Below are 14,920 nucleotides of genomic sequence, written 5' to 3'. Positions count from 1 at the left end.
GCGTACGGCAACGCCCGTGGGTGACTACTGTCTCACAGCAAGAGTAGACGGAGGACCTGACAGGACACTTAAGACACACTGGGTCTGACTGGCCTTTGAAAAAGCCACTCTTGGAAAACGATAATGTGGCGTTCTGTTAATATGAAAATGCCACCCAGTTCTGATGAGCTGGGTGGCTGGTACTAATGGTATTTCATTTCACAAGCCTATCTGCAGGTTGCTCACCAAGCTGCCTGCCCGGTATCTCTACAGTACAACACAATCTTCTGTTTTTAATGAATAACAAATCTTTGAAAATGTAATAAAGATTATTTAAAATCTCCTCCAGCCCTTCCAATGCACAACATGCTTTTCCTCCAGTTTCCTTGGGGCAGCTAGAAATTCCGACATCCCACTCTGGATCCCCCTGCAGGTCACACATGTATGAATGTGAATGCCAGCCATCTGAGTTCCCTTGGACCTCCTCAGAGCTTGCATTTTGCACATAGACTTTGCAGCAGTAATGTTTTGTTGTAACCCTGTGGCTGAAACACACTCGTGCCTTGTTTTTTGCAGCGGAACTGTAACTGCAAATGTTGTGAAAAAGCTCCTCTGAGGTCCTCTGTAACTCTTTAAGAGGCCTAACGTGGAACAGGGATCAAGTGGTAGTAAATTGAATAAATGAATCAATTCACTGCTCACCTAAACTGAAGGACATTCGACGTTCGGGTGAAATTTATGGAAAATGTAAAAAGTCCATCTTATAGTGATATTACATCTGTAGCGTGACCTGCATTGAATAGTACGACAAGGGTCAAATTATGTCAACCTGTAGTTTGAAGTGGTATTTTCGGTGCGTTTTGAAATGTTATCAAAAAGCCAAAAATCTGTTGGGAACAGTTGGCAAAAAGATTGATTGAACTACAAATGAAAAACACCGGAGACACATTTTCTCTGACGTAAAACTGGCTTTGAAAAAAATCCTCATCACCATCGTATTCATTTTAGTTTTGGCGACTGTAAATGTGGAGTATATATTTCATTCAGTCTAGTATTAGTGCCCAGTGTGCACAAAAAGACTCCAATGCATTTTCAGTGGTAAATAAACCAACCCTTAAATATAAAAGACACTCTCAGGCTAGATGACTACTAGCTGTGTTCCTCAGTATCTCCAGGCTGTGAGGAATTCTGTGAGGTTCCAGCTGAATCTATCTCGAAGGAAACTTCCAGTATCCTTGCATATGCAAAGGAAATGAAAATAAAAGCCAGATTAATTTCCCCCCTGGTGGTCAACAACGCGCAATAATGACAGAGACGACAACCACATCGCCAAGTGAAAAGAACACAAAGCTTGCAAACCTGTGCTCCTAATGTCCCTCTGTTTTCTACCCCTTAACAGTCGAGATTGCTCACTATGTTGTGTGCGTTTAACATATGCCCTGCTGCAGATGTGCTAAATGTCATCTTGAATCCAACTGAAAGCTACTGAAAAACAAAATATGACTCTCCGAAGTGTCATTGCCATTTCCATTTTAAAAGGCATGGCCGGCTAATGTTTATTTGGAACTGCTCTTATTTGGAACTACTACAATTTTTCATTTGGTGTTCCGCAGAATCTTGTGGACTATAAAAGTTAGGCCCGAGGTTAGGAGAGAGAGAGAACCCCACTGCCAAGGAAGAAACGGTGCCAGACAAACAAAATGTTGTGTCATTCTGAGCCAACTTTTCTTAGGAAGGGCTGATGTCTTCTGGCTGCTGTCATCACAGAACCCACTGTTATGTCAGAGCTTTTTTTCCTCTGGATATTAAGTTTTTAAAACTTCGACGCCGGTATCTCTGCTTTTAATTAAGCGTTCTTCAGAATTCCGTGGACTAATAGAATTAGCACCAAGCTGCAAGAGAAAAGCAGCAAGAGACCCAGGTGAACTCATTTGTGGTGCACTAGAAATGATCCCGTGACTGCCAGCGGCCCCTGCAGTTATATCATTCCTTGCCTCAACTCAATGGATTCAGTTTTAATCAACTAGATTAGCGCTCATGTGCCAGGTAAGAAAGAGGAAGAGTAAAAAAAAATTGCAGTGTAGTAAACTGAGGTGGAGTATTGACAGTAAATGTACAAGTAAGACCTTTTGAAGAACTCCATCCATCCATCCATTTTCCATACCCGCTTAGTCCCGAGGTCAGGGTCACGGGGGTCTGCTGGAGCCTATCCCAGCTGTCTTAGGGCGAAGGCAGGGGACACCCTGGACAAGTCGCCAGTTCATCGCAGGGCCACATAGAAACAGACAACCATTCACACTCACATGCACACCTATGGACAATTTAGAATGTTCAATTGACCTCACATGCATGTTTTTGGAGTGTGGGAGGAAGCCGGAGAACCCGGAGAGAACCCACGCAGACACAGGGAGAACATGCAAACTCCACACAGAAAGGTCCCAGGTCCGGGCCCCGGAATCGAACCCACAACCTTCTTGCTGTGAGGCGGCAGCGCTAACCACTGTGCCACCGTGTCGCCCCTTTTGAAGAACTCATTTCAACTTATTTTTTGTGTCTGTAGAGAAAATTTGGCCTTTCTCTGTGGAGTCAACAAAACATAAAAGACGACGGTGGTGAACACCCGCAGCTGTTCGGTGAGGAAACTCCTTCATTTGAATAACAGTACGGACATAACACCGGTGGTGTATCGTGCTCCAGTTGTTTTATTATTATGCGACGAAAGAGGTTAACCGGAAATGAACACGCCGAGAAGACTGATTTCGCCCCCTAGTGTTGGGGAGGAGGACACGTTCCCGCGAAATAATTCGATTTTCTCAGCCGCACGCATACGGGGACAAGGAGAGAAGTCCGATTGTCTTTCGATGTGGACCTGCGACCGACTGACTTCACCCGGTGATGACAGCTGAGATAGGCTCCAGCAAGGCTCTGAGCACAGGAGGAGAACAGGTACAGAAGATGAGTGGGTGGATGTGCACATTGGAATTCGCCATGAAGTTGTTATAGGACGCTATTGGCGGCCGATGCATGTGAAAGTGACGTTTGCAGTGCATGCTGCCACCAGAGTGCATTGTACTGTACCAGCGCTGAACTGTCTAACAGGTTTTGTTGGTATGCCGTCGAGCTGAAGGAAGGAAGAGGGAGTTTCTTAAAAAGCAGTGTAACCGTCCCTTTAAGAGGGTGAGCGTCAACGTGGGAAAGGTGTGCGCGCGAGATGAGGCAACACTTTTGTTTTCTTCGACCTGATAAATTGTGCTTTTGTAAATCATTTTCATCGATTAAAAAGTTGAATCATTGCCAATTTACTTGTAACAGAGGAATAAAACGCCCCTCTGACGCTACTGATATGACATTTCTCCACTGACCCAATAACGACTAGATAGAAACGGTGTAGCTTTGGTCTTCTTGCTGGACAAGGAGGCATTCTGTCGAAACAATGATTCTAATGTATAATTAAAACGACAGTGTTTCTTTTTCTTTCTTTCTTTCTTTCTTTCTTTCTTTCTTTTTTTTTCTTTTTGCAACCACTTCTGGCAGTCCCTGCTGGCTGAACGATAGAATGCGGGTTTTTGCCACCTCTGCTCTGTCTTCCTTTTTGAAACCGAAGGCTTATATACAAAACACACATGTAGAAATTAGACACTGCATGCTTTTGGAAGCATCCTTACACTAATTTACCTTCACAGATATTCGCCTTTAAGGGACTGTATTACCAAACACCTACTCAGTGTTGCGGAGGTGCCGGAGGTTGTTTGAGCCAACTTGGGGCAAAGGTGTGGTCACACCTCGAATAAGTTGCTATTATTTTGATACAAAGAAACACATAATCCTTCACACTCACACCTACAGACAATTCACAGTTGCCAGAAGTGCCCACACAGGCACAGGGAGAACGGACAAACCCTACACAAAGAAGGCTTGAGTCAGCGTGACCTTCTTAAATGACGGGATGTGATGATGGCAGCCAAGTGTATTCAACCAACAATCCTTTTTAATTGACTTTCACTCCGTTATGTCCGTTTTATACGTGTTTTAACGTGATTTTTTCCCCCTCTCTTTGTTGATCCCGTTGATGAGATCGATGACTCAGTGTGTTAATTGTGGGAATCCAAGTCAGCCTTGGCAAGCAGAGGGGCCTCTTTTGTGCAAATAGTCAGAAGGCTATTTACGCCATCCCACAGGGTGGTTTGGCTTTAAGCTCTGGCCTGCAGCATCAGTAGGTGAAACGAAGAAGAAGAAGGTGGATGAGGAATCCGGCGTTTGGGTGCACAGGCCACCGTAGCTCACTGGCAACGTCAGGAGGGGAGGGAGAGGGTGAAAGACACTGCAATCTAAAATGTAACCAGTTGATGTCGCTGTTTCTTCTTCTTCTTCCAAATATTACACACTTTACTGTCTTCACTAAGTTTTCTAAGAATGGGACAGTTTGTCCTCACTCACGTGATCCAGATGCACACACTTAACCTTTAAGTCCACAAAGGAGAAGGCCCACCTGACATCATTACTCCCTTTTCCCTCGATTGACTTCTCGGGAATAGAATTTCACAGTCTTTTTTTCCCCCCATCTCCTGTGTGACCTAGAAATCCAGATACAAAGACACAATAGCCCAACAGGTATTAATCAGGATGCAACTGATCAGGACAGTGTCAACATCAAGTTCCGCAGAATCATTGTTTAGGTGGTAGAAGCAACAGACGCAGGTGATTCAGCAAGTGTACTGACGTTTCATCACACCTCTGCTTAATGAATCAACCACAACAACAGGCAGATTCTTAGTAGGGACGTGCACAGGGTTGTAGTTGAGTGCCTGACGCTTCTAGAACCGTGGTCGGAGGGTTGATAACCTTTAAGCGATTTTCGGAAGGTTTAAGTAAAGTTCCAACACGGTGGCGAAAAATCTTTGAGTGTAACTTTAACAGAAAGCCAAAGACAACCAAGTTGTGTGTATTCTTGGATGTCACAGTTGCGCAGTTGATTGCAATAGCATCAGACAGAAGGGCCGCATGGCTCACCGCAGTTGCGGCACATATTGCAAAAGCAAATTGTCGCGCTGCATTTGTCTTTGCAATGAAGAGTTTGCAACCACCAAGTTAATAAATCATTTTTTTATCATGAGTGATTTGTTGTTTTATTTATCTAATTCAGTGTTGCACACGCAGGGCACGGTAATCCTACTGGAACAAATGCTCATCAAATGGTCTGTTTGGTAATTTGATCACATGCGGAATTAGATTTCTGCCCAGCAGACTTTTCAAAGCCAGCGACGGCGATGTGGACAGTAGCTTGAACAGAGATTCATTGTTTCGTTTTGATTGGTCGTCCAAGATCACGGCTGTGATCTCAGAGAATCATTGCTATTGTCTCTCTCAAAAGCCTTTGTTATTCAAAGGCCAACAATTGGCTTTTCATGTCAGACCTAAAACTCTCACCTCCTCTCAATTTCATCTCATCACGACGTCTGTCATTTATTCTCTCCCTTCAGCGCCGGTCACGACCGGACTAACAGGCAGACAGCAATGAGCCGAGGGCAGTATTGACGCAAGGGCGCTGAGTGTGTGTGTGTGGTTGTTGTGTGTGTGTGTGTGTGTGTGTGTGTGTGTGTGTGTGTGTGTGTGTGTGTGTGTGTGTGTGTGTGTGTGTGTGTGTGTGTGTTCTAAGTGGTGGGGCGCAGGTGCTTCTCCAGGTTTCATCCCAGCAAAGAGGATTTGTTTGGGTGTGTTTGGTTTTAATGTCAGTCCGTTTGAAGACGTATCAATAACACTGTGGCTGATCAGGTCAGTCATCTGTTTTGGGCCAAATCTGGTCACAAATTAGATAAGGTCTAATTAGTTTATTGTTATAATCATCATTAGCAGCCAGCGACCACTCCCCCCGCCGCCGCCGCCACCACCCTGAGCTCACACAAAGTGAGACGAGATGAGCCATTATTGTTATTTTCATCAGGGAGTGAATGACGGAGGCATGTAGTGAATGTATGTGTGCTCCATTCAATCCATTCAAGCTCCATTCCAGCTCAGTTCTAACATTACTATTCTAACATTCTATCTATCATGTCCTCCTCAGACCAATTCCACTTCAGGTTCTCTTTCCCTAATGTTCATACTTTGCTCTTCCTCTAGACCTCTGTCTAGACTGGCCGTTTCAACCTCGCTGTCCTTCCACTGATATGTTCACTGTCTCTCCTCTGTCCATGTTGAAAACCATCTCAGTCAGGCCTATCTGCTTTTATCTCCAAAACACCCATAGCCTTCTCCGTCCCTCTGATGTTCTCCTTTCTGATCCTCTCTGCCCTGCTCGGCCATTTGAATCTTTGCAACCTCCACCTCTGCCTCCTGTATTTTCCTCAAAATACATGAAAAAAAAAAAAAAATCCAGACTTCATCTCAATCTGGCACAAACCGCCTTGAATCTTCCAAATGGAACGAACTTCATTCATTCCAGTCCGACACCATTTGCTCCTATTGTAGCACTAACTTGTGATCAGCCTCATAAAGTTCAGCTGCTAATGGCTATGTGTGGCATGATTCTTCCGAGTGGGACACACCCCCGGTGCATGCTTCACTCTTTATCTTGTGGTTCCTGCCAGAAAAAAGTGTGGCGAGAGGAGGAATTTGCCCGCGGCCGACTGTCTCATGGTTTCCCACATGATCCTTGAGAAATGCCTTGGTGGGTCTGGCCTTGATAACCGGTGTGTTTGGTGCATCGAGACATAGGAAATTAGAAGATGGACTCTGTGATCGCGTGCTGGGACCCAGTGAGGAGCTTGTGATGAAAATGCAAGACGGCCCCTGAGGAAGACGGGAAACAGATGCATGCGCTTAACGGTACAATTTGTCACGTGTACCAGACAAGGACCGCATTCTAAAAATGCACCTTTAAATAGATATGAGGAAAGTCACTCGCATTTTCCCCCCCTCGAATCACATGCACGACATGCACGCACGAATGCACAACCCCCCCCCAACCGACCCTCGAGCGTGTCCACAAGACCATCAAAGGTCAGCAGTTGAGAGTGAGTGACGGGCCCGAGCGGTCATGTGCTGCGTGTTTGTGCGTTAGCTCACCTGATGCATGCGCACGTGTGTGTGTGTTTGTGTGTGGCAGAGTGCTTTCGTGAGGCCCGGGAAGGACAATTGAAAATCACAATATGTCGACAGATGGCTAGGAAGAGCCGAGTGGCTCGCGCGACACAATGTGGCCTGGATGAATTGACGGGCCGCTCTCAGGCACTTCCTCCCCGCGTGTTTGACCCTCGCAAACACGCAAACACATCAGCGGCAGCAGAGGCTCCAGCAGAGAGCGGAGGGTGAGACCGCCATCTCATGGCAAGCAGGATTCCGTTTGAGAGGAAGATGAGGAGGAGGAAGAGGAGGCCGTAAATCAGTGAGAAATAATCTTTTGACGTAATGAAAAGGCTTCAGCGGGAAATAATTATCTTTTGGTTTGGTTGATAGCCCAAATCGATGATTACAACGTCATTTAGCCAAAGCAGTAGATGTACCTGAACGCATATTTACAAAAGATTACACGTTGAATCCAAGTAACAGCGTAGTTGAAGCAGCCAGTAAACCTTTCATCGAATGTGAAAAAACACAAGGCTTCCCTCTGCTGGTTGAAATGCAAACTTCAATAGTAGATTGTAGAGTTCTGTTCATTTGCTTCGGCTTCTGTAACGTTTTTAATCTTCACTGGCTCATTCAGGGTATTTCAGCTTTGTATTAAAACGTTGAAAGTGAATCCTTCCTTTAGAAGGAAGGATTCGCTGCTGCTGCCGTTTGCACTCGTGGTCTCTGATGAGGGGCCCAGGGACAAACAAATGCCATAGAGAGGTGTCAAAAATATTTTCTTGTTTATTGGTACCAGTAGATTCCCTCTGTTACATTTCTCACATGGTGAGCACATATTGGCACGTGTATTCACGTGTATGTGAGACTGGCTGTAATCTAATAAATGTGATTCTGTCATTGTTACTTACATCAAAAATTCTATGAAATTGAAAAACATTTTTTTTTGGATTGTTTTTAAAAAAAAATAAAAAAAAGTATTATTATAACTCTAGGATTAGAGGTCTGATGTGTTGTTGCAGCAAATGGGGCAAATCATTTATTGTTTTTAGCCCTTTAGGTCCCCAAAACATTTTGCGTCAATTGTGTAAATTCCTACTAATTTTTTTTTTTTTTACTCGTTTTCGTAATTGTTGTAAAAGAAAAACTTTAAGAAGAAGTCTGTTTAGATTTTACAACAGGTTCAATCTATATTGACAATGGTTAATGTGCATTTTCCCAAAGCAGAAGGGCAAGTAATGAAAATGGAGATGTCAAATATATTCAATGGACTTTTTTTTTTTCTTAAACCCATTACCATTGAAAAAACTACACATTTCTATAATATATAGGATGAGGATTGAGCGCATCAAAAGGACAGTACATGTTAAGTGTTTGGACTGAGATGGTACTGTATGGATGAAGTTAAAGAAGATTTGAGGACTTGTTGTGAAGGAAGATGCAGTAAGTACAGGGATGGAAGCAAGTGTGTAACAGTATAACAGGGAACTGCTGAAAGGAAAATAAAAAGCTATGATTGTTTTTTTTCCCCCCCTCATATTTTGTCATCATTTTCATAACATGGTTTAGTGATGAAATGGTACTCGATGTCCTAGAACACACAGTGTATAGAAATAAGTATACGACCCTGTTTCTTTTTTCGTGAATAGGGCAATATCTTGTGCTTTACGGGCAACTGAGACAATAGTCATCCATGACGCTAGAGGGCGCGCTCAACTTTGTACTCTATACTTTGAAGTCTAGTTTATTGCCGGAAGTGAGTCCCGGCGTCAGAAATTTTGACATGTGAGTTTGTTTGGATTCACATGTGACACTGACTTTGCCTTGTATATCGTTTAAAACCCCACTGACATTCAACGTTTCCAGCCCGGTTAGCCATGGGGAAGAAAGGCAAGAAAGAGAAGAAGGTGAAAGGGGCGGAAAAGACCGCCGCCAAGATGGAGAAAAAGGTTTCGAAGAGGTCTAAACGAGATGAGGTAGGGCTGAAAACGCTTTATGCTAATGTATATCTAGACTCGGGAACAGGTGAACTACGAAAGTGCTTCCAGTGGCTTTAGTTCGCTCTTACGGTTGTTTCCTCGCTGTGTTTCCAGGAAGATTTAGAGGCTCTGATCGCTGAGTTTCAACATCTGGATGCAAAGAAGACTCAAGTTGTAGAGACGAGCTGTCCGCCTCCATCACCAAGGTGACGGTAGTCTTATTATTACTACATTACTGGTCTTTATTGTCGCTGCTGGGGAAATTATACGGAAACAGAACAAGACAAATTACACACTGCACCGTGGCCACAGTGGATCATTAAAAATTATGTCAACATGAGTACACTGATAATGTATTTTAATAACCTCTTTATCACTCACTAAATGCTGTAGAAGGCTCATCAGCAGTATATGACTATGTACATAACCCCAGTATAGTTTCTGAGCTGGCCTCTTTAATAAAATTAGTAAAACTAAGTACTTTTCATAAAGTAGTTTAAATACACAGAAACAAAACACAAAAAACTAAAACTACTGTGTTTAATAGAATTCAAACTTAAAGCTTATTGTGATTGCTTTGAATATAGCTCAATTCCAGCTATTTTCAATGACAAATTACTGAAGTGTCTAAATCCTGGGTCTTAAATTTACTCTGAATCGCTTTAGCTTACAAAGTAATGGATTTAGATCCTGTTACTTTGATGGAGCATAATTGGATTGTCAGTGTGAATTGTTAGGCAGACATTAATTTATTTATTTAACTAACAGCGAACGACTTTCAATCCAATTTTGCAGGCGTCTGCTTATTCATGAAGTAACTGATGATAATCTGATGACGGAGATCTAAAAAATTGATTGGTGGTTTGTCAAAGTTATCCGACCAATGAAATGATTTGTCTCTGTTGCTTCCTTGTTTTCCAGGCTGAACGCGTCGCTCTGCGCACATCCCGAGAAAGATGAAATCATCTTGTTTGGAGGAGAGTTTTTCAATGGAAAGAGGGTATACAGTAACAATTTTTCATTGGCTATTCTCTGATTCAGGAATTTATGCAATTGATCTTTTCATAGCTGGTATTTAAAGGACAACAGGTTGAAGTATCGAATTGTCTCTCAGGGGAATTAGTAAAATGACTTCAATTCCCAAAACTGTTCCCCTTTCTTTTGCAGACATACCTCTATAATGACCTTTATTTCTACAACATCAAGAAAAACTGCTGGGTTAAATCTGAGATCCCAAACCCTCCCCCTCCTCGCTGTGCTCATCAGGTACACACACATACACATGCACAGTACTCTGTAGCTTTCTTGCTTAGCCCTGTTTCCTTATTAGTTGTGATATTCCTCACTTGGATGTCAGATGGTCAGATGACTGTAATGAAAGATCAATCAGAGTATTGGGTTGTCTTCACCACACGTCTTACGATGCCTCCTCTGTCCTCAGGCCGTGGTTGTTCCTCAGGGCGGTGGTCAGCTCTGGCTGTTTGGTGGAGAGTTCGCCTCTCCAAATGGAGAACAGTTCTACCACTACAAGGACCTTTGGGTGCTGCATCTGGCCACAAATACCTGGGAGAACATCAAGTATGTGTGAGGGGTCTTAAAGCCAGACAACACGGTGAACGGAGGGACTAGAGTGGAAGTGATGGTTTGAGGACGAATATGTCGTACGCTGAATTAGATTATTTTTCCAAGTCGGTTCATCTTAATATACAGTAAGCCTGACCTGACATAACCCTAATCAGCTGGTCGGTTTATTGCTTAACTTCAGAGTGCTTTCTTTCTAAGCATGTTAATGGTTCTGCAGACATTAGTGGTAGTTTGGTCAAAATGTGCTTGGTCCAATAATCCAGGGCGACCGGCGGTCCATCGGGTCGCAGCGGACACCGGATGATTCTCAGCAAGAGGCAGCTGCTGGTGTTCGGAGGTTTCCACGAGAGCGCCAGGTAGGCAGAGGTTCACTGTTGGAAAAGTGTCTGACCCCCGTGGAGCCGACGAGGCCTGAGAACATGTATGATGACGCGGAAATGAACTGCCTCGATTGCAGCTGCTATTAATCATGAACTTCTCTCTATTTCTATTTGTTAAACTCAACACCTGTAGTAGTACTAGTACTACTACTTTTCTATCTGTGTGCTGCTATTTTGTCTATCTGCGTGCTTTAATCTCCTATCTCTATAATTCATTGCTGCTGGAAGTTTTAATTTCCCTGAGGGAGTCATCCCAAAGGGATCAATAAAGTCTGTCTATGTCTATGTCTCTATGTCTATGTCCAGTAGAAACCAATGACAGATTACACAGTTATCGTCAGAGTTTAAGATTTCTTATGCAACCTTTGACACCCCTGTTTTGATGAATGTTTTTCCCACTCCTTAGCCTTCAGTCACTTTATCCAGCAGGTGACTGCGCTAGTAAAACTATTTTAGGGTATTACGGTAAAAAGGGATTTTTTTTACCTTATAGTTTTTTTTTTTTTTTTTTACAAAAAAATAAACTATGCAGTAATTGCAAGAAACATTCAAGTCAATGAATATTTTCTTTTTCTTTCCTCCGACTCCCCGCAGAGACTTTGTCTATTACAACGACATTTACTCTTTCTCCCTGGACACATTCGCCTGGTCCCGCCTTTCCCCGTCTGGCTCCGCCCCTTCCCCGCGCTCCGCCTGCCAGATGACCTCCACCCCCGACGGCACCGGAGTCGTCATCTACGGTGGATATTCGAAAGTGGTGCGCGCACCTTTGCAAATTAGTTTTTTTTTAACCGCATTGTGTTGTCAAGTCGGCCTAACAACTGAATCTGCTCCTTCCAGAGAGTGAAGAAGGACGTTGAAAAAGGGACCATCCACTCTGACATGTTTCTCCTGAAGCGAGACGGTAAAGACAGCCAAGGTGAGAGAGCAATGCTGTCTGCTCGTGACTTCTGAGCGTCCAGCTGTTTGTCGTAGTGCTGGCTGATCTTTCTCCTCCTCCTCTCCCTCCAGAGAAGTGGTCCTGGTCCAGGGTGAACCCCTCCGGCAACAAGCCGCCTCCTCGCTCGGGTTTTTCCCTCGCGGTGGGTCCAGCGGGCCGGGCGGTTCTGTTTGGCGGCGTTTGTGACGAAGAAGAGGAAGAGTCGCTGGAGGGTGACTTCTACAACGACCTGTACCTGTTTGACCCTCTGAAGAACCGCTGGTTCGCCGGCTTGCTCAGGGTAACTGGCACTTACGACTGAACGCTTTTTCATCTTTAACGTCATCAGCCTTTTTTTTCCACTCTACAAAAAAAATTTGGCTGTCGGAAAGAGACCGACTCGCTCTTTGAGATCGTCATTTTCCACTTCTGTCCGTCCAGGGCAACAAGTCCGAGAAGAAGAAGCGACGACGAGGGAAGAAGGGCGCAGCGGAGGGGGAGCAGCAGCAGGAGCAGGGAGAGGAGGAAGGAGCGGCAGCCCAGGGACCCACTGAGATCATCAAGGAGATCGTCACTGAGGACGGCACGGTGATGACCATCAAGGAGGTCGTCCCCGGGGCTCGGCAGGAGCAGGAGGAGGACGAGGAGGAGGAGGAAGATGAAGACCTGGAGGACGATGGTAAGACGATGCTGAATATATCATACAGCAGTTTTTGGCCAGACTTTGCATTCTGAAGGGAGCTGCACCAGCAGTCAGTTCGGACTCACCTTCTCATGCATTTTTTTTATCTTTACAACTTTCTGCACTGCAGATAAATACTGTAGACATCAAATATATGAGCAAGATATATGGAATCATGCAACACGTTAAATAACTCTGAATATGCTTTTCATAAAAGGCGGCTATTTCGAAGAATTTAAATATAAAACGTGTTTGTTTCCGACATAATTCTATGTGTTTATATACGCAGTTTTAATGCCTTCAGTGAGAAACTGCAATGTCAATCGTCGTGAGAATGAAAGAAAATACATTCAATTCATAGGGTGTGTCCAAACTTCTGACTGGTAGTGCACGTTGCACTTGCAGTATATCACAAATGCACGGGCCGTCCAAAAACTTTCTTCCACCACTGTATAAAAGCAGTACATTCAGCCTTGTTGCTTCTATGTGCTCAGCATCAGCGGCGCTGGTGGAGCCGTGTCCCCGCTCCAGCGCCATGGCCACCGTGCGTCAGGGGAAACTCTTCCTGTACGGCGGCATGTTTGAGGTGGGCGACCGGCAGTTCACCTTGAACGACTTCTACTGCCTGGACCTCCACAAGATGGATCAGTGGGAGGTTCTGGTCGAGATGGACCCAAGTGAGTGATTAAAAAAAGAAAGAGCGCCGCGTCGACGAATAGATGAAAAAAAGAAAAAAAAAAATCAGCCGAGAAGCCGGTTGGAGGGCGTGAGGGTCCATCCAGATTTATGATTAACGTGGTTCCCACCCCCACCATCCCACTCTGCAGAGACACAGGAGTGGTTGGAAGAGTCTGAGTCAGAGGGAGAGGAGGAGGAGGAGGAGGGGGAGGAGGAGGCGAAAGGAGCGGAGGGGGAGGAAGAGGAGGATGAGTCCGAGGAGGAGAGCGAGGAGGAGGAAGGTGAGCCATTCCTCCGCTTCCAGCATAAATCCTGATTACAGTGCACTTGATATTCTCATCGTAATGCAATTCATTTAATAGTTTGTACTTGAAGATGCACATTAAGAAATATAAAAATTGCATAACTGGAAAGAAGCTAGAAAGAAGATACTTTTACGACTCTCCATTTATAAAATATTGCAATACTTGAAAGTTAAAGTCATGTGAAAAAATAGATTTTTTTTTTTGTGCATCTTTTTAAATTGCTCTACATTTATCGCTAGTTTCATGTTTTCTTCGAGACCATTCCACAACACCACACCACAAATAGAAATACTTTTCGTATTTGTACTGTTATCCCCCCCCCCTCCCACCGACCATCTCAGATGAGGAGGCGCACCCCACAGTGCAGGAGGGAGAGACCGTGACGGACTACCAGAGCCGCACAGAGAGTTACTGGATTGGACTGGCCCGCACCAACATGGGTCCTGAGGCCAAGGACAAGAAGGTGGCCAAGGTGGCCCTCGCTATGTCTAAAGTCTTCTATGAAGACCAGTAGAGGAGGCTACAGGGTGACTGTGTGTGTGTGTGTGTGTGTGTGTGTGTGTGTGTGTGTGTGTGTGTGTGTGTGTGTGCGTGTGCGTGTGCGTGCGTGTCTTTGTAAAGGACATGTTCTTGAAGCAACCTTTTTTGTAATTACATGTACAACTTGAAATGTAACAAGTGGAATTTCATCCACCTTTAAAACAGTCGGCCAACTTTGAAATGACTCTGTTCTCATTTCACTGTCTAAGCCGCCGCACTCTTATTTGTTCGTTGATACTGGCACTTCTTATTTAGCATCACTTGCCTATTGTGTGTTGTCCTTGTTTAACCAGCGAGGGTGTGCGGTAAGTGGGAAATGATGTGTAAGAGAAACTGCTGTGTGTAACTTGCAAAAAATGTGAGTTCATATTGCACGTATAAAATTAATCCAGGTAATAAACCATAATAGTTATTGAGGAGCTTTTAGATTTTGGAAGTGATTCTGAGATCTGCTGGGATACATAGAATTTCCTTCTCCGGATCCAATCCATCTTCTTCTGAGGAGCATCCAGCAGCCCCTGTGCACCACCTGGGAACCAAATATTCATCAAAACATTTCCTTGGGGCTATCAAGAACTTTTTTTTTTTTTTTTCCCCAAGAACGGAGGGGAGCAGCAGAACAAAATCATGTGCTGGTGAGTCTTTCACTTCCTCCGGAGCGACACTTCCAGTATAGTACGACGCGCAGCGGTTTGTGAATTTGGAATTTGTCTCCATCTAGCGGACGTTTTGTATGCGCAGTCTCCCAACAGGTAGAAAACTGGCAACTGTCCGCTCTGCATCTGCAGCAACAACAGGTTGAGGCGTGTTTT

At 44.4% G+C, this 14,920-nt stretch overlaps 1 protein-coding gene across 1 annotated transcript; it reads left to right on the top strand.

Annotated features, from left to right (window-relative positions):
* Positions 1–8,857: 8,857 nt before the first annotated feature.
* On the top strand, positions 8,858–14,289 carry klhdc4 (kelch domain containing 4). Its single transcript, XM_076042755.1, has 13 exons — positions 8,858–9,017; positions 9,135–9,226; positions 9,942–10,020; positions 10,188–10,286; positions 10,462–10,598; positions 10,868–10,960; positions 11,579–11,741; positions 11,825–11,903; positions 11,996–12,204; positions 12,345–12,582; positions 13,080–13,262; positions 13,413–13,544; positions 13,910–14,289. The coding sequence occupies exons 1-13, from the start codon at positions 8,919–8,921 to the stop codon at positions 14,080–14,082; spliced, it is 1,776 nt and encodes a 591-aa protein (XP_075898870.1). The 5' UTR covers positions 8,858–8,918; the 3' UTR covers positions 14,083–14,289.
* Positions 14,290–14,920: the final 631 nt, after the last annotated feature.

The sequence above is a fragment of the Nelusetta ayraudi genome, unplaced genomic scaffold (assembly GCF_046127955.1).
Source record: "Nelusetta ayraudi isolate G7.1 ecotype Tasmania unplaced genomic scaffold, CSIRO-AGI_Nayr_v1 ptg000071l, whole genome shotgun sequence".
Taxonomy (NCBI): Eukaryota; Metazoa; Chordata; class Actinopteri; order Tetraodontiformes; family Monacanthidae; genus Nelusetta; species Nelusetta ayraudi.
The sequence above is the reverse complement of the archived record's forward strand: the minus strand, read 5'-3'. Positions and strand labels throughout refer to the sequence as shown.